Source organism: Electrona antarctica (assembly GCF_951216825.1).
Source record: "Electrona antarctica genome assembly, chromosome: 8".
Lineage (NCBI taxonomy): Eukaryota > Metazoa > Chordata > Actinopteri > Myctophiformes > Myctophidae > Electrona > Electrona antarctica.
Genome location: NC_136789.1, coordinates 16,714,979 through 16,735,491, shown reverse-complemented (window position 1 = coordinate 16,735,491; position 20,513 = coordinate 16,714,979). Strand labels below are relative to the sequence as shown.

Below are 20,513 nucleotides of genomic sequence, written 5' to 3'. Positions count from 1 at the left end.
CTAAGGGGGCAGTGTCTTGAGTGTATAGGGTTTGATGAGGGCCCACCGGCCCAAGTAGGGCCGGGCCTTCATTTCCGGGCCTGTTGAGAACTCTAGTTTTCGCCGGCTGTCGGGCGCGGCTGCACGAATAACTTTGGGGCGGGCCCGTCTAGAGTTTGAATGGACAGGTATCAGTCAAAAGAGAGACATCAAAGAGGAAGGACAGGTGGGGAAGGATCAACATATGGAATGTCAGAACAGGTCAGCTCCATATATGGAGATCTAAGGGTTTAAGGTTTGAGCAAAAGGGAGTTCCAACCGCGCCTCAAGCCTGTGGCAGCCTAGTCTGGTGCATCTCAGAGGCAGGACAGACAGGTAGCAGGAGGAAGGAAGGCACTGGAGCAACTCAGACACTTTAAGCCCTTGATTTATTTACAGGGTGCAAGTAAAAAGTTGACAACGTTTCGATGTATCGGTCACATCTTTGTCAGGTCATGAGGTAGATGTAGAGTTGCTGGCTGGCTCCATATATGCAGATCTAGGTGATGATCCAGTCTTCTCCATGTATGGCTATCCAGGGTTTGATGAGGTCAGTGTTGTGATGTTCATATATGGAGACAGCCATATTATGGAGCGTGTCACGCGGTGTGACGGACTTACAGCCATATATATGGTGGCGTGACGTTTTCATAGTAATCTGCGACCTACCGTCGCAATTAAAAACCAATTGTAGGAAACAAACTTAAGGGGACCCATAACAATGTTTGGGAAACAGTGCACTACAGTATGTACTGTATATACTATGCTCTACTACGCTAGTCCTCCTCCTCCTCACACTCCTGTGCAGCTGACCCCGTGCCAGCTTGTACGAGGAAATTAAAACGTAATTTATCTCATACTCAATCGGCTGTTGGAAGACATTTTCAGTGGCGGACGAGTAGTAGTTGGAGTATGACAGAACATTGAATTAGGCTCAGGCAGCTTATACGCTCGGAAGAAGTCAGGATAAACTCGATTGGCGCAACCAGCGAGGAAGCGTTGCAGCCTCAATGAGATTATAGCGTTTGCCCTCTGCGCTTTGCATTGGGGGCTCGGGGTCAATTCAATTCCCATTTCCGATGTGCGTGGTCGGTTTTGGGAAGTGCACTGCGGAATCCTCTGTGTTAATTCGTCCATTAGTGACTCTTCAGAGTCATATTGACGCACAGTGTAAGCCCTGTGTTTTGCCTAGAGTTGGGTTCTTCAGCACTGCAGTCGAAGCCTGTAGTGAAACACTAACACCTTGTACTGAGTCTGGAGAGAGTCCACATCTGGTGGCCAGATCCCCCCCCCTCCCTCTGCTTTTAAACCCTACTCCTTTGTCTTAGGCTCTCCTCTGTCTCTTTCCATGTGACCTTTCTTGCCCGTTCTTTCTCCTTCCGTGCAGATTTTGATTTAGTTTCAGTCCTAGTCTTTTGGATAGAATTTCATTTAGTTTTAGTCATATTTTAGTCATCTGAAATGTTTTAATGTTAGTCTAGTTTTAGTCGACTAAATATCATGGGGTTTTTGTCGACTAAATCTACAGTTTATTGGTGTTGTGATTGTGGACATTAAGAAAGTATTTTGACAGAAATACAGTATTTTGTGTCTGGGTAGCTCAGTCCCACCAACTCAGCGTATGAGTAGCATGGCTTGATGTTGTGCGCGAAGTACTGGGAGCTGGTGGTATAGGTGTTGCGCTCCACCTCAGCATTCCATCTCCCAGGGGTCTAGTACTAGGAGCTGGTGGTATAGGTGTTGCGCTCCACCTCAGCATTCCATCTCCCAGGGGTCTAGTACTAGGAGCTGGTGGTATAGGTGTTGCGCTCCACCTCAGCATTCCATCTCCCAGGGGTCTAGTACTAGGAGCTGGTGGTATAGGTGTTGCGCTCCACCTCAGCATTCCATCTCCCAGGGGTCTAGTACTAGGAGCTGGTGGTATAGGTGTTGCGCTCCACCTCAGCATTCCATCTCCCAGGGGTCTAGTACTAGGAGCTGGTGGTATAGGTGTTGCGCTCCACCTCAGCATTCCATCTCCCAGGGGTCTAGTACTAGGAGCTGGTGGTATAGGTGTTGCGCTCCACCTCAGCATTCCATCTCCCAGGGGTCTAGCGCAGAGGTTTTCAACTGGTGGTCCGTGGACCACTGGTGGTCCGTGAAGGTATTGCATGTGGTCGCTGACCATGCATTTAGTATGGATATTAGTTATTAGTTTTTATCGATCACTAGTTGGGAAACAAACTAGTTCACTAAATGACTTGGTGATGTATGATGACATCATTTTGTCAGTTACTGAGAAGTCGGATGTCAAGAACTGTGTTCGAATTTCAAGGGAAAGTGTAGTGGATTGACTGGTTGAGTCTATTAGGAAATGTTCTCATATAATCATCCAATCACATGTGTCTGCTATCTATGAGTTTAATATGGAAGGTTAAGAGAACAGAGTAAGGGCAACCATGGGAAAGGAATAGCTCCGGATGACTAGCATATGTCAGTTAAATTACTGTTAAGGGCTTGATTTAATTCACCTCAAATTAACAAATTAAACAAATCCCTTAACTGTCAATATTTAATTTCCGGCTTTCCCCCCCACACCACGCCCATACCCAACACAACAGTGGTCCCCAGGTTGATTCTTAGTCAGGGTGGTGGTCCCTGGTTCATAATCAGTTGAAAGCCCCTGGTCTAGTGCATTGAATTGGGGATAGACTCCCGCACCCTGGCTGATACCAACTATAAGTCTCTCTGACTTACTTAATTACTTTGACAGAAATCCAACGTCTGTCCATCCATCCAACATTTTGGTCCCAGATGTGTTAAAACCTACTGGCTGAATGGAATTTGGTGATTATAATGATTTATGGTGATAATGAGGATAATGATGATGATGGGAAGGAGAGGATGGCAGATGGACAGTGGTGGAAAGTAACTCAATTAAGTACTCTTAAGTACAATTTTGTGGTATTTGTACTTTACTTGAGAATTTCCAATTTCCAATACTTCTAATCCACTACATCGCAGATCCAAACATTGTACTTTTACTCCAATAAATGTATTTGAAACTTTAGTTACTAGCTACTTTGTAGATTTGGATTATTATTACAAAACATACATTAACCGCTACAGCCCTATAGACATTTTGGCCTTTTGAAAGTAGCCGATCTACATCACCAGCGTCAATGTCACACAGGAAGTGAGATGAGACAAGCGAACGAGGAGGATGTGGCGAGAGGGCAGTCAGAACACAGGATGGAGGAGCTATTGATCCTCCCCTTCTCTCTCTGTCACAATCTGTCTCTTTTAACCCATTAGGACCTGAGGCCATTTCCAAACAGTTTTCTGAAAAACCTATGTTTCTATATCCGTGGTTCTCAAACTATTTCATGTCAAGGACCCCCAGAATGATTTATGTATTTGACCGCCGACCCCCACCTGAAAATATGTTGTTCCAGGGACCCACAGAAGAAGAAGTAACTTCTTCTGTGGGTTCTTCTATGAGCTTGTAGTTCTGCTATTTTTCAACAGCTAAAGTTTAAATGAATGGTTAAGTGGTTAAAAGCTATAAGGTGACACAGATGCATCCTCAGGTCTAAATGGATTAAATCTATCTTATCGTTGGTGTCGGCCAGGAACCTCGCATGCATATCTCCCATCATGTTTTATCTTTTTGTGTTTTTTCGTAAATTAACGCCCTACTTGGTGATACTACAGCGACACACAAAAGCATCCAAAGTAACAGAGCGACAAGCTGCTACTTTTACAAATGTTCTTATTGATATGAGTCCGTTTTGGATGTGAGAGTTTTACACCTGAAAGAGAGAGAGAGAGAGAGAGAGGGAGAGACACTGCAGTGTGAGATTTATACGTGAACGATAAGTTAAAAAAATGAATGAATGAATGAATGAAACTATATTAACCGTATCACTGCCACCTGGTGGACGCAAGTGCCAACGCTTAACTGCCGACCCGGATCTACTTGGTTTTAGTGTGATGCACGTCCGGTTTGGGCAGGGACGGATTAACCCCCACGAGGGCCCCTGGTCCGGTAATCTTTTTGGGGCCCCTATAGCGCGCGTGTGCACAAAATGTTGGTGTTTTTGTTATCTTTTTAACCTAAATTTAGCAAAATCAACAGCTAATGAAGGTCCCCAGGCGCCCTTTTTAGGGCCTCAAACCCAGTACCTCGCGGTTCAATTTCCCTGAAGGGCCCCTGAGAGCCAAGGGCCCCTGGGCCACGGCCCCACTGGCCCAATGGCTAATTTGGCTCTGGGTTTGGGCGTCCATTTTAGATGCTAAGATATTAGCGTTAATTCTAGCGAGCTAAAATGAGGCCATCCTTGCTCTAGAAAGAACGCCAATATTCCAATCGGAATCACCCGATAATCAGAAAAGACCTCCGTTTTGTCAAAACCATGGAGAGCTCCGTAGATTTAGTTATTCAGCTTTTTAGTCAGCCTGTATACAAGAAGTGAACGGCACTACGCATGCGCGAAACCGATCTAGGATCGCTGAAGAAGGAAACGCCAAGCAAAATAAATAAATAAATCAGCGATCCGGTTTGATATCAATAATAAAGCTTATATGACGGAATGTTCCGTCAGAAGCGGATGCTGGTTGGATTCTATATGGCGGAGCCGCGGAACGTTCCGTCACAAGCAGTTTTTGTGTTAAAATGATGCAGGTGTTGTTTCATGATCATAAGGAAAAGAATCAGTGAGTGAGTGGTAATGTGTACAGTATATGTACTCATCCTCTCCCTCCCCCTCCCCTCTCTCTCAGACTGGGAGGAGGAACAAGTCAGCAGTCCGAACATCCTGAGACTCATCTACCAGGGCCGTTTTCTACATGGCAATGTAACGCTAGGAGGTGAGAAATCACACACACACACACACACACACACACACACACACACACACACACACACACACACACACACACACACACACACACACACACACACACACACACACACACACACACACACACACACACACACACACAGCAGTGCATTTCTGGAAAGTTCCCCGTCTCTTCCTGGTCCCTCGAACAGAACAGAGGCACCTTAGTGCTGTAGACAAGCCTGCTTTGACAAGAGAGACAGAGAGCAGAGAGGAAATCCAGAAACACAGAGGAAGGAGGCTGCTCAGGAAAGGAAAGGGGGAAGAGCAGGGCTTTTAGGCAGACGTCAGGCTGCAGGCCACGGAACCTCAGGAGACTATCGGGCTGCGACTAGCAATAGGCACTATGCACACAGAATAACTCTTTCTACTTCCGGTCCCGGACCACGTCCATACTTCCTTCACAGGTGTTACCGATGATATTAATTAAGGCTCTGTTCCATTTACTGTACAGTGGTTCTCAAACTTTTTAATTTCAAAGACCCCTTACGGGTCCATTTGTACACTCTCAGTGTTACACACCCGTACGGGCCATTTGGAACCTACTCAAGAACACTTTGAGACTCACAGGTGTAGCAGAAGTGTTTCCAGTGAGCCAACATGCACGATAGCAGCACCCTGACTCTGTTTGACCAGAATGGAACAGAGCCTTCATCAGTATCATCGGTAACACCTGTGAAGGAAGTAGAGAAGGGGCCCAAGTTTTTTCCAAAATGGTATGTGCCCATTGTTGTCTTCAGTGATTGTTATATTGATTACTTTTTTTGATTAATCAAACAATCGATTTCAACAATCAATTTTTTGAAAGAAACAAAAAACATGAACAAATTGATCTAAAAGTTAGTAATATAATAAGTACAGTAAGAGTATAAAACAGTAGTGCAACATCAACTGAAGCATTCAAAACATGACTGTAAATGAAACAGTATCAGGTGAAAAATGACGTGGTTATTGCATTGGCACAGACTGGCATACCCGTCGAAGCCGATACCAGCATTTTAGGGAGTATCGGTATCGGAACAACTCTAGGCGTCTTGGAATCCGATGGTTCCCGGTTGGATCCCCGGCTCCTCCTGGCTGTGTGTCAAAGTGTGCGCAAAGCACTGCAGCCCTAACTGCTCCCAGTGAGAGCAAAGCACTGCAGCCCTAACTGCTCCCAGTGAGAGCAAAGCACTGCAGCCCTAACTGCTCCCAGTGAGACCAAAGCACTGCAGCCCTAACTGCTCCCAGTGAGACCAAAGCACTGCAGCCCTAACTGCTCCCAGTGAGACCAAAGCACTGCAGCCCTAACTGCTCCCAGTGAGAGCAAAGCACTGCAGCCCTAACTGCTCCCAGTGAGCCCAAAGCACTGCAGCCCTAACTGCTCCCAGTGAGAGCAGGGCGTTGCCTTGCGTGGTGTCCTCCGACCATCGGTGTGCGAATGGGTGAACGACGTGTGATGCACATTGTGAAGCACTTTGGAGAAAGGCGCCATAGAAATGCAAGCGTTTACCATTTCTTTTGAAGCAGCTGCCTGGGCCTCACTTCTACACTTCTACACACCTCAGTGTTAATTTAACTCAGAGAGAGCACAAATGGAACCAAATGCACCCGTAAGCATCCATTTGGTTACACTTTCTACAAATGCATAAATTAATTAACACAAAGGTTTTTTTTAAAAACTTTCAGTTGACGGACAATAGAATGTATTCACACGTCGGCCATTTTTGTTCTTCCGTCATGCTGGGTTTGGGTGTATGATGTAAGAATAGGATGTCGCTGGCTAGTCACCAACCCTGTTACACTGAGTAGATGCATTACTGCCACTACCAACTGATTCCCTTATCATTGGGTTAACATGTTTGAACAATCTGACACTGACTTCAAAAATAGCAGATGTACAAGCTTGCAGCATGGCACAAAGTGACGTGCTGTGAGCTTGTACATCTGCTATTTGTTTTGAATAGCCAACGCTAAAATCTAAAATGACACGGACACTTTCCCGTATTATGGGTTAAACTCACAATGCGTTGTTCAGTCTGGAAGCCACACTACGCAGGCTGGCTGCTTCTCTACATTGTCCTTAGTATAAAATACTTAACAAAGTACAAAATGTGGTTCAAAATTTTATTTTTGCTTGCATGCCCATGAGTTTCACTTTTCACTTCACTGAGCATTCCCAGCTCCGTCATTTATAGCCATCTATTGGGCCATCTGTTTTGTGTTGTCACGCAAGTAGCAGCATGAGCTGTGATTGGTCTACTCCTTAGGGAACAGACAGACAGACTGTATAGAGTCTATACAGTCTGTCTGTCTGTTCCCTAAGGAGTAGATATAGACTGTTTGTCTATACTATAGACAAACAGATTGTCTATATAGATCTGCTAGATATGCAGACATCTAGAACCATGTTCTAGATCTATAACCATATTCTAGATGTCTTCAGCCCATGCCATAAAAAGTTGTACATTGTACATTGTTAGGATCTTTTTGAGATACAAAGTCCTGCTGAAAAGTCCTACAATAGTGGATTTATAGTGGATTTACAAGCTCACAAGGCATCCGACCACAGTGCATTGTGAGTATATTTTTGCAAGCCACTGTATACCAGGGGTGCCCAAAAGTAGATAGATTACAAAGGCTACAAAGGAAGATCACATGACATTCCCCTAAAAATATATAACTTCTTTTGGCATCTTGAATTAAGTTCACTTGATTGACACCAAAAAGGACCTGTCAGCTCAAACCCACAATGCAATACTTCAAGAGTGTTTCGCACAAATGACAGTAGTAGCTTTACAAAGTTATTAGAAAACCCTTCCAATTCCATTTCCCCCCCCTCTATTTCCCATTCCAAGTGTGTTTGTCTTATGTAACACCATCGCTGCTATATACTATAGACAGACAAACGGACTGTGCAGACGAACCATGTTCTAGATGTCTTCAGCCCATGCCATAAAAGGCTGTGTACATCACGCTGTTAGGATCCTTTTGAGACACAAAGTCCAACAATGGCAGCATACTGCGCCAGACACACAAACGCGCATAAACACGCACACATGCGTCACTGGCATTATTGTGAGTGCGTCAGATGATGATAGACGAGGATGTATGACTTTTATAATCATGGATGTGGCTCACATCTTTATCACATGTCTCTCTCTCTCTCTCTCTCTCTCTCTCTCTCTCTCTCTCTCTCTGCCAGCTCTCAAACTGCCCTTGGGGAAGACCACAGTGATGCACTTAGTCGCCAGAGAGACCTTGCCTGAGCCAAATTCCCAAGGTAACCGGCTTTCCACCGCCGCTATAGCCCCCCCCCCCCCCCTCTCCTCTCTCTTTTCAGCAGGCCTTTCACACGCCAAACAACTCTGAGCACTCTATTCTCCGCCATGATTTCTCTCTCCACACATGGCTTTTGTTTCCTCAACAGTCATTTTGCTGCAAATAACCAGTTTCTCCAAATGTATCCGCGGGACATAGCATGGTGTCTAGAATTCATAATGTTATGTAAGGTCACCATGCTGGGTAATTGTATGTCAATTGCTTACAGCAGGCCAGGGGGGGGGGGAGTTTTTCGTTACCATTGTCGCAATATTGCTTGCTCTGGGTGGATCTTTGTTGGTTGTAAAGTGTCTTGAGACAACTTGTTGTGATTTGACACTTAAATAAATAAAATTGAATTGAATTGAATTGAATAATGTGTACAGTAGCAGCATTGGGATTGGGGGGCTTACAGTATAGTATTTTACTATTTAATTGTTGATCAAAGTACAGTATTCTTCAATATTCATGGTAAATGTTAATGTATGCCGTCCCCCTTCATGTGCATAAATAAAAATATCTAAAATGTGACCAAAAATAAATACTGCTCACTTCAACTCTCTTCAGAAAAGACAAATTCTGTATTCTGCATTCTCGAGTTATGACTAAACTGTCTTATTTTGAACAAATGTGAATGTCACATTACCGCAGCTTTTATCACTTTCAACCTGTCATCCCGACTTTGGACGTGTCATTATAGGCAAACACAACGTTAAAACGGTTCATAACAATTATAAAAAATAATGTAATAAATAATTCTGCCATCAGTCTGCCTCATGGTGGCGCTATAACAGCACACTTTACATGTCGCTTTATAACTCTTGAACCGTAGGTCGGAAAATCAAATTTTCACTTTCCCTGGATTCCTTGGGTCATGACCTTAGAGTATATATGAATGGAGACGGCACCCAGATGAAACCCTGAGGCGAAATGGACATAGTGGCCGAATTTGATATTGCAGTGTGGGCCCAAACACATGAACGCGCTGGTCCGTTGACTATCATTGTGCACGTTCACGATGACACGTGAACGCTGAATGCCTGCAATGATAGTCAGCGGCAGCGCGTTCATGTGTCTGGGCCCAATCCATCCCAGAATGCACTCTGTTCCTACCCAGAATGCACAGTGAAATCGCCTCATGCGCTTTTGAGCAACTTAATGCAAGTGGATGGGAGGAGAACTCGGGTGCCGTCTCTATTCATATATACTCTAAGGTCATGACGCATCTCCCCATATATGCCACGCCCACGGCCATTTAGACTTTTCTTCAAAACACACTTTTTGCTCTTCCACCTACAGCTTTTGTGCAAATCTCACAAAAAGACTGTACACATGATCTCTGGACCTATCAGACTGTACACATGATCTCTGGACCTATCAGACTGTACACATGATCTCTGGACCTATCAGACTGTACACATGATCTCTGGACCTATCAGACTGTACACATGATCTCTGGACCTATCAGACTGTACACATGATCTCTGGACCTATCAGACTGTACACATGATCTCTGGACCTATCAGACTGTACACATGATCTCTGGACCTATCAGACTGTACACATGATCTCTGGACCTATCAGACTGTACACATGATCTCTGGACATATCAGACTGTACACATGATCTCTGGACCTATCCGATTAAAACACCACAGGCAGAATTATCATAGTCCGTATCGTTTGGCTGTAATCGGCATTGGGAGGGGCCTGTTTTACAAAACAATGACACAAATCACCAACGGAATGTCCAATCCACCCCAAATTTCATTCACATGTCGAGGGTGGTTTAATGAACGGAGAGCCCAAAGCAATTCCATCTTCATCCATAGGGGTCTCCGCAAATGCGGAATTTTAAGACGTTTATTGCAAAAACATGCTTTTCGGAGGATAAATCTACATAGCCTATGTGCGCTATAGGACAATTCCCTCCCAATCAGTAATGTGATCTATTACATCGCATTACCCACACTGTACATAACTTGGTGTTCATATATTCAGAACGGTAAGGTCTAGTATATATAATATAGTATATACCTTATGTTTATTCACTGGTCTATTGATCTGACTGTGTGTGTGTGTGTGTGTGTGTGTGTGTGTGTGTGTGTGTGTGTGTGTGTGTGTGTGTGTGTGTGTGTGTGTGTGTGTGTGTGTGTGTGTGTGTGTGTGTGTGTGTGTGTGTGTGTGTGTGTGTGTTCGCAGGTCAGAGGAATCGAGAAAAGACCGGGGAGAGCAACTGCTGTGTCATTCTGTAAATACACACCTCCGCCATCAACACCACCTTCCTCCTCCTCTTCCTCGCAGTCCTGGACACCTAGCAAGCTCGCCCCTGCTCTGCAGCCTGTCCCACAATGCTGACGTACACGGACACACACAGATACACACAGACACACACACACACACACACACACACACACACACACACACACACACACACACACACACACACACACACACACACACACACACACACACAGCACAGCACATACAAGGCAGGCTCAGGCTGACACCGGGACACAGATTTAGGAATGGGGCATTCATCATTGATGATGGAATTGATTTCTTTGTTGTAACTACTCCATTGATTATCAGAACAGGAATGGAAGAACTGGATCAGTAGAGTTTTCGCATGTTGTGTTATGTTTCAAGTGTACACGTTTTTAAGCCTTCTAAAAACCACACCCACAGACATACAAACACACATACTGTATTCGCAATCCATTTTTTTTTTTCCTTTCTTTCTTTTAGCAAACCCCAGCCGGTCTGTTGTAGTAACAGTCCTGTCAGGGTCTTTTCGCGTGCATTGGTCTTGTTCTCTCATATTGACCATCAGGATTTTTGTTTGACCAACGCACAGTTCCTCCAAAACACACCTACACAAGCACACGGACATCCATCCATACACACAAACAAATATTCAGAAGCTGTCCGCCGTATGTGCTTGGTGTAACTGATAATGCGATAATGTGCCTGATCAGACAACTCGGACAAAGACACATACATAGGCTTGTACACACTTACACACGTGTCCTTTTCTACTGCCCTCCTCTGCATGTGCCCTTAACGTGCACACGAGAGTAAAGATAGATTTTAGCTTGAAGCGGAACAAGCAGATTCTACTTGGCCATGCATAATGCTGTCGGCAGTGTTGAGACTGTTGGCGGTGCCGCACAATGAAAATAGCAGATCTACAATCTCTCACCGCGTCGCATCGAGACGTGTTGTGAGCTGGTAGACGTGCTATTTTCAGCACACAACACGGTCATAAGACATACGTGTAAAACAGACTTGACAAACACGTGAGACAAACACATAACCAGTGTTGCTGTCATTGTTTTGACTGGTCTGTGACGTTGCTTCAATGACAGTCCACGCAGATCACTGACCGACCAGTGTTGAGTTGGGGAAAGCTCTCGTCGGTCTTCTTTCATGCCTGACCCAGCTTCCAACCTTCGTCCCCTTTAATCCATCCCCCTGTTGGCTCATTTATACTCCTGTTCAGAATGGATCCCATCTATGTATGCGTTCAGAACGCAAGCAGTATTCCTCACATTCTTTTGCTCCATACTTTAGTGTCTAGATGGAGGTTCAACCATTTCACGCAGAAGAGGGAAGGATAGGGCAACGACCTACTCCTACACAGTTCCTCCATAATGCTACATGCCCTTATACATCCATGTACGTCCATATTGACACAAACATGGGGACTGGTACAGGAGGTGATGTGGATGTATCGTCTGAGAAAGAGGCAAAAAAGCGGGGGTGGAAAGTGTAATTGGTGTCACACAGATATCCCTTCTACCTTATTATGTCTTCGCTGTGTAGTGTTTTATGTGTCCGTCTGACATGGGATGCCCGCCCACTGTCCCCTGGCATGGGATGCCCACTGTCCCCTGTGGTATTGGGATGCCCACTGTCCCCTGGCATGGGATGCCCACTGTCCCCTGTGGTATTGGGATGCCCACTGTCCCCTGTGGTATTGGGATGCCCACTGTCCCCTGGCATGGGATGCCCACTGTCCCCTGGGGTATTGGGATGCCCACTGTCCCCTGTGGTATTGGGATGCCCACTGTCCCCTGGGGTATTGGGATGCCCACTGTCCCCTGGGGTATTGGGATGCCCACTGTCCCCTGGGGTATTGGGATGCCCACTGTCCCCTGGGGTATTGGGATGCCCACTGTCCCCTGGGGTATTGGGATGCCCACTGTCCCCTGGGGTATTGGGATGCCCACTGTCCCCTGGGGTATTGGGATGCCCACTGTCCCCTGGGGTATTGGGATGCCCACTGTCCCCTGGCATGGGATGCCCACTGTCCCCTGTGGTATTGGGATGCCCACTGTCCCCTGTGGTATTGGGATGCCCACTGTCCCCTGTGGTGTTGGGATGCCCACTGTCCCCTGGGGTATTGCACCTTGCGGATACGTATATTGCGCCTACGTAAGCTTTCAGACAACACGCAACATGAAATGAACACGACAGTAAGGACGCATTAGCTCTGTCCTTATCTTTATCCACAGAGTATAAGTGGGCCTTCTACCCTCACACTGTTGTCCATCCATCTATCCCTGTCTTCCCCAGTAGGAAGAAAGGGAACACACACATCTCTCCATTACTATTATTATTATTATTATTATTATTATTATCTTCTCATTTTAACTCTTCTCACAGTGTTGTTGATGGATCTTGCTGACATTTGCAATCCAAGCAGGGAAATGAACTTGGAATGAAATGTTCCTTATTATTTTTAGTTTTAAATTCACTTACTTTTACTCTTACAAATCTCCCCCCCCCCCCCCCCCCCCCCTGTCTCTGAGTTTTATTTTCTTTGCACAACCGAAGCATGTGCTCCTTCATTGAATACAAAATATATACAGTACATAAAAAAAATATTATTTTATTTTATATTTTTCCAATGGGGGAATAATGTTCCAGACTAAGGTAACATAATGTAGAATATATTTAATATGAATCTTATATATAGAACATGATGACTCTAGATCTTGTTGAGATACAGTATATCGATGTTTAGTCTACAAATGTGTATATGGTTAGCCTCTAGCCAATTCTTACTCTCATTCGCTGACAATGTCTTGTACTTAACAGCAGCAAAAACGCCCCTAATCATTGACAGACGGTATTTTTTTTAGTTTCTCTTCTGTGCTGTTTTTGGTCTTGTTATTTTCAGCTGTTTATAATTTAATGTAATTTGTATTTTATTTTTTGCTTTAAAGAATCACTTTGTAACAGCACTAGGTCTTAAGAATATTGTTTATATTGATCAGGGTTTCAAATCTGTACAGAAATAAAAGTTTTCAAGCCAATTGTAAATAGCACTAATGCCTCCCCTTTTCCCTCTAAAGAACTTCAAATGGATTACATCTCTAAACTTAAATAAAAATTATTGAAGTGCGTTGCCTTTGTCACGATTGATTGTGAGGTAACTATAGCGTCAAGCTTTATATCTCCGTTATTAGATGTAAACCATTGGAATTAAGTCTCATTTGTCTGGCACACACAGTCTTTTTGGAATTGTAAGATATATTTTTTGTTTAAAGGAGTAATTATCTCATAATCCCATATTAATCATTGAGAGTGTCATCGAGAGTGTTGGTTCAGTAACAGGGGCCTCCCGTCTCCAGCTCTTAGGTAAACAGAAAATTCATTTTCAGGTCAGGATACCAATTTCATCCAATCGGGAGAGAGAACTCATCCAGGATACAGCCATAAGCCATAAATTGGAAGCGATGAAAACAATGAGCACACAAAATCTCTCTCTCCTGATTGGATGAAATCGGTGACCAACCTGAAATAGTATTTTAAGTTTATGAAAAAGCTGGAGAGACAGGAAAACTCTGGTTACTGAACAACTACTATGCCAATGATTACTATCAGAATATAGAGCTTTTAACATTTTTAACAACATAAACATGTTTTAGCCAACACTTACAGCACCTTGGAAATGTTGATTGAATACTGTATTATATTAACAGCAAAAAGTAGTGGTAGCAGTACTATTATAATACAATGATGCTAAAATACATTGTGATACATTGAGAGCTTGCTTGTGAGCGGCTATGATCTATTGTATTTATTTGTCATTGTCATCTGATGAAGTACAGTGTACTGTATACTGTTTGTGGTTAATGCTCAGTCACCTTGTCCTTAGCAGAGCTAGCCTATTCTATTAAAAAACAACACTATTTTCTACAGTGCATGTGCATACTAAATGCACTACATTCGAATGATGTGTCCAACAGAAAGTGTCGACGCAGCCTTTAGCCTTGATTGAAATTCTAGTTGGTGTTTCACTTTTCCCTTCATCCTCTATGCTTCATCTCTCTCTCTCTCTTCCCTTTCCCTGCCTGCCCAGTCTTACTCTGTACACACAATGGACGTAGTGTGGGCTGGGTTATTCATGAATACAACTATTCTTTTTATGCTGCTCATGCGCACACGCACGCACGCACACACACACACACGCACACACACACACACACACACACGCACACACACACACACACACACACACACACACACACACACACACACAGAGTGTTTGAGAAAAACGGTGGACTGTTCTTTTTTTCTTTACTGTACCACTCAAGTCCCGGGACAGCTCATTCTCTGTGTGTGCGTGTGTGCGTGCGTGCATGCATGCATGTGCGGGCGTGTATGACATTAAACCATCCTCCCTTGGCTGCTCTGGACAATAGAGCCATCTGTGAGTACAGATGGATTACTGTTTTAAAGATGGCCTCAGGCTCTGGTACAATGACAGTTATCTTGTCTCATGACTTGTGTCATTATCAGATGTTTGATATTTGAGGATAAGATAAGACTATGACTGCTGTTCCCAGAGGCTGTATAATGTTATGACCACATATAAATACGTACAATATAGTACACAACAGGACATATTTCTCCTGAATTTGTCACTGAAATATCTGTGATTTCATATATGTTAGTAGCCTTGGGAACCAAGGCTTCTCGAGCCATGTGGCCATAGTTCAGGGGCCTATCTACTGTTTCCTTAGTGTGAGGCAGCTTAATATTCAAGAATACCCCCTCGACATGACACTAGTATCCAACCCTTGATGCTGAGTGCCAAGAAAGAAGGTAGGCATTGGGTCTCCTTTTCATAGTCTTTGTGCGAGTCGGCCAGGGATTCAATGCGGCCTCGGCCTCCCAGTCTCAGGGTAGGACACTAACCACAATGGCCACTGAGACAGTGATTTCACATGGCTGACACTCATCACTCCAGAGGAGCTACGGGTGTTTTCCCTTGGACTAAATCATTACACATAATAAGTATCAGTCTCATGTTTTGCTACATTTAATCTCTCTGTGGAGGTGTATGGGTGGATCATTCAGGCTCAAACATGTTTGTCATAAGCTAAACATGGCATGGGTATCTCTGACTAATGCCTGGTTTTATATACCTCGCCATATACCTCGTGTTGGACACCGACAATAGATGATCTAAACTCTCTCCATGCATTATATTGTGAGATTGTAGATCGGCTATTTTCGACAGGCAACCGTGTTGTGTGTCGGAGCGTAGCTTAGGCATCAGGTAGATGGATATCTTATAACAGCCACTTGTCACTCTCTAATAGGGTGAAATCAGTGCATATTGCAAGTGTAGAATACACGTGCCTCAAGCCCAAGGGACGCGGTTCCACATGGGAGTCCCTGGTTCACTTCAAATCCAGGTTGTTTCATTGGGGGCTGGTCTGCATTCATGGGTAATGTCCCACAAACAAAGTATCTATTTGAAAACAGCACCACCAAGTGGTAGAAGAGGTTAGTCAAACAAACTGGACAGTGGAGTTTCAGAACAAAACCATAATTACAATTTGAATGTGTGTGCGTGTGCATGCATGCATAGTGCGTGTGTCTGTTGATCTCATGCATTTTGGAAGTTCATTCTGAACAGCAAAAACTTTCACACACAATACAGAATAATGTGTTAATAACTAAACAATTAATTTATTTTAGAGGGTCTTTAAACAAAGAACAAAATAAGGAAATGGTACCATATATTTCTCAGTCATTAAAGTGGTGAGAAACATCCAGGTGCAAAACATCTAGTAGCCTAGTCTAAAATAAATAATAACTAAAACGAGATGGTTATGTACAGTATTTCTGTATTAAAAGCCTAAAAGTCTTGATACTAAACACTAGATATACAAACACTTCTAATGTCTTTGTATACTGTAGATGCGACGGGGATGATGATGGGCCCCATATAGCTCTGGGCTCCAATGAATCATTATCACTTATCTGTGGGCCCTAGTTCAAGAAAGACCCTTCTGTGTGATGACCGTTTGCTCATGCAGTTGCAGCAATGACACCACTAGATGTCACTCTGACACCAGAAACAGAGTAGACCTACCAGTCCAGGTGGCCAGGATTAACAAGGCTTTGAGAGTTGCTGTGCGACTAAGCTTGCTGTATTTGTCTGCTCTCTTGCACTGTCTGTTCTATACAAGTCTATACAGTTAGTTATCAACAGATGATGGCAGCCACTACACAGCAAACAGTCTAGTCTATACAGTTAGTTATCAACAGATGATGGCAGCCACTACACAGCAAACAGTCTATACAGTTAGTTATCAACAGATGATGGCAGCCACTACACAGCAAACAGTCTAGTCTATACAGTTAGTTATCAACAGATGATGGCAGCCACTACACAGCAAACAGTCTATACAGTTAGTTATCAACAGATGATGGCAGCCACTACACAGCAAACAGTCTATACAGTTAGTTTTCAACAGATGATGGCAGCCACTACACAGCAAACAGTCTATACAGTTAGTTATCAACAGATGATGGCAGCCACTACACAGCAAACAGTCTAGTCTATACAGTTAGTTATCAACAGATGATGGCAGCCACTACACAGCAAACAGTCTATTTCCCTTTACAGTCTATACAGTTAGTTATCAACAGATGAGCAGCCACTACACAGCAAACAGTCTATTTCCCTTTGCCTGCGGCCATAGCCATGATTCCCTTCCTCTGTGACATATAGCATCTTCTACTTGCCAAATGAGAAAGCAGGGCTTTGCCGAGGGAAACTTCGGAGGGAATCGGCTACTAAATGGTTGATGGTTCGATTAGTCTTTCGCCCCTGGCCTTATACTCAGGTCGGACGGACGATTTGCACGTCAGGACAGCTGCAGGCCTCCCCCAGAGTTTCCTCCCAGTGTAGATTTCTTCCCAGAGTAGATCTGTGAACAGAAAATGTACCCATCATTTTAGCTGTTAATGTGCACTGCACTCAGCGCATAACAACATTAATTTAGTAGACAATCTTTTCTATCCAGATGCAAACATTGTTGTCCTGGATGACACTAGCCATCCCTCTAAATCGAAAATACAATTTTGCACTCTTAAGCACAATGACATAATCAGGAGTGAAAATAAGTCATGGGGAACAGCAGTGTCCAATTAAAGCTCCAGTGACTGACTGGCTTCTTTTCTATCAAAGCAGTGCAGAGGTCAGCAGTAGCCCAGCGCCTGCTTTTTCCCCAGACAGTTTGATATCAAAAGGACTTTTCAGCAGTCCAAGGCTAAGCAGATAGTAGTACAGTCGTCTGCAGACAGAGGCAACGTGACGCACAAACACGCATGCACGTGCACGCACGCACGTCGCACGTGCACACACACACACACACACACACACACACACACACACACACACACACACACACACACACACACACACACACACACACACACACACACACACACAAGCCGCCAGTGTTCTCCTGATTTATACCTCAAGAAGAGACATTGTATGACTGTCAAAGAAGAATCATGGAAATGTATTTGGTTTGAGCTCTGTGATTTATAGTGCAGTGATTCTCAAAGTGGCCCCATGGGTCTTTGAGGGGGTTCCAGAATCTGGCAGAGGGTCCCGAGCAAAATGAGGAATCACTTTAACCCTATGTTATACTTAGGGTATCCAATTGCCCATCTACAAGCTAACAACGCATCCCGACGATGTGCCACGCTGTGACGATGTGCCACGCTGTGAGCTTGTAGATGCAGCTTTTGAACAATGTTATGAATGCTGACAAGACTCTTATGAGGCACCCTGGCATAACATATTTTCAAATGAGGGTGTGCAGCCAAATACATGTGAATTTAAGGGTCCTTGACATGAGAACCACTGATTTACAGCACTGTATACAGTAGTTGAGTGTATTTATATACACAATATATCCTTATGTCACTGGGTTTTATAATCCTTCTTATATAAATGGACTCTTTTCATCCTGAATGGAACAGAGAGAGGAGAGAGAGAGAGAGAGAGAGAGAAGGAGAGAGAGAGAGAGAAACGAGAGACAGACAGAGAGAGAGAGAGAGGAAGCTGTATCTAAATAAAACAGGAAGTCAGTGATGTGCATTGACGTGGAGAAGACATATGAGATTACAACTTAATGTGCCTCTACTAGAGGCAAGAAGACTGAACGCACGTCTTGTTTGCATTATACGCCAAAAGCAGACATGCATAAACACATACAAATGAGTCATATCATCATCTGAACTGAATAAGACCAAAACCGCGCAGCTCCATGTTTCATCTTTTTATGTTTTTTGCTAAATGAAACCCCTATTTTACAACTTGTTGACCATATGACCGTGTCGCACTTTACTGTACGATTATTTATTTTTTCACTGCATAGTGGAAGGAATAGATGATCAACTACAAAAAGTGCCCCTTGGGGCACAGGTCTCCACCAGGAGGATAGGAGTGTTTGGACAAAATGTTTAGTTGTAATATAAACATTATTTAGCAATATGGGATAGATCCGTGTTGACTATAGAGATAGTGTATACCGATTTGCGTGATGTATGGATGAAATGTGTATGAGTAATGTAATGAAATGTGTTTAGCAAAGATCTGCCTCATGGTGGCGCTATAACAGGCCGTTAAGAATTTGGGGCAGAGGTTAGTCATTGGCATCCAAGGAGTGTGTGTGCAGAGTTTGGCATCAGCTGGGCCAACGGTGCTGGAGATTAGCTGTACACGGACGTACGGACAGAGTGCACAACATACTCTCTCCATGCCTTCGGCCTGGTGGAGTCTGGAGACAACTAAACATACTCTCCCCATTCCTTCACCCTGGTGGAGAAAACAAAACATACTCTCCCCATGCCTAAGCCCTGGTGGAGACAACAAAACATAGGCTACTCTCCCCATGCCTTCGGCCTGGTGGAGACAAAAATGATGCAGAGCATCAGTACTATTGATCAGTTAAAGCGGCACTTTTTAAAAATATAATCTGTAGTGTATGTTAATACAATATAATGTATATACGTGGTTGTATCTTGTCTCCCTGCTCTTCTATTGAGATATTTACTTTGTGTGAAAGGTCATGTGTCACCGCAGGATCTGACATGAACTTTGGCCTGATGGTCAAGATGGGCTCTTATAGCGCAATGGTAAAACTGTCAGCGATTGCACAAGAAACCCGGTTCAAATCGTAGAAGAGGAAAGTTACATAGTGCAGCTTTAACATTAACAAGATGAATCTCAGTGGATGAGAAAAAAGAAGAAGAAAAAATATATATCCTTGGTTTTGCACTATATGCTATAGCGACATACCGGTAGTTTTATTGTCTCCACCAGGCCGAAGGCTGGGGAGAGAGTATGTTTTGCACTCCGAAATCTTTCACAGACTTTCCTACTAGGCTGAGGAATATATCCCACCCTTTTCACATTGGCCTATTATAGTGGCACCAGTAGGCCACAACCTGACCTGCCCTGGTGGAGACCTGTGCCCCGAGGGGCACTTTTTCTAGTTGGGACCTATTTTTGCCTAGTTTTGTTCAACTATAGCCGATCTACATCGACAAGTTGTGAGCTTGTAGATCGTTTATTTGAAGTATTTAAACATGTTTTTCAAAATATTAAAAAGCTTAATGGATCGAATGTAGTTAGGGTTGCAATGTAGAGATGCAATGCATTGTGAGCTTGTAGAAAAGTAAAGTGTTTTGCCTGTGCTGAGATGTCCAGTCTTATTTACAATGTTGATAACACAGAGTGCAAAACGAAGGACAGCATGTTGTTTTTTTCTCTCGTGCACTGAGATTCCTCTTGTTAATGTTAAATGGGAGCAATAATAAAACAACATTTTAATATTAATGTACCTACCATCTCGTATTTCTCTTTAGGTTCAGCAGTCTTCTTCTCATCTCTCAGTTTTCTAGCAACATCTGGTTAGGACAGGGCTCTCACATCTCACAAATCCAGCCGGGCCAGGTATATCTGAAGAAAGGGTGGGAAATAGCAGCAACAATG

The 20,513-nt window shown here is 43.8% G+C and overlaps 1 protein-coding gene across 1 annotated transcript in view; it reads left to right on the top strand.

The window, feature by feature from the left end:
- ubl3a (ubiquitin-like 3a) overlaps positions 1–13,607 on the top strand; it is a 52,352-nt gene extending 38,745 nt beyond the window's left edge. Inside the window, exons 4-6 of the mRNA XM_079508394.1 lie at positions 4,780–4,866; positions 8,083–8,160; positions 10,400–13,607. Of these exons, the coding sequence (XP_079364520.1) occupies positions 4,780–4,866; positions 8,083–8,160; positions 10,400–10,452 (218 nt within the window). The 3' untranslated portion in view covers positions 10,453–13,607. The remainder of the gene's footprint in view (positions 1–4,779; positions 4,867–8,082; positions 8,161–10,399) is intronic.
- The last annotated feature ends 6,906 nt before the right edge of the window (positions 13,608–20,513 follow it).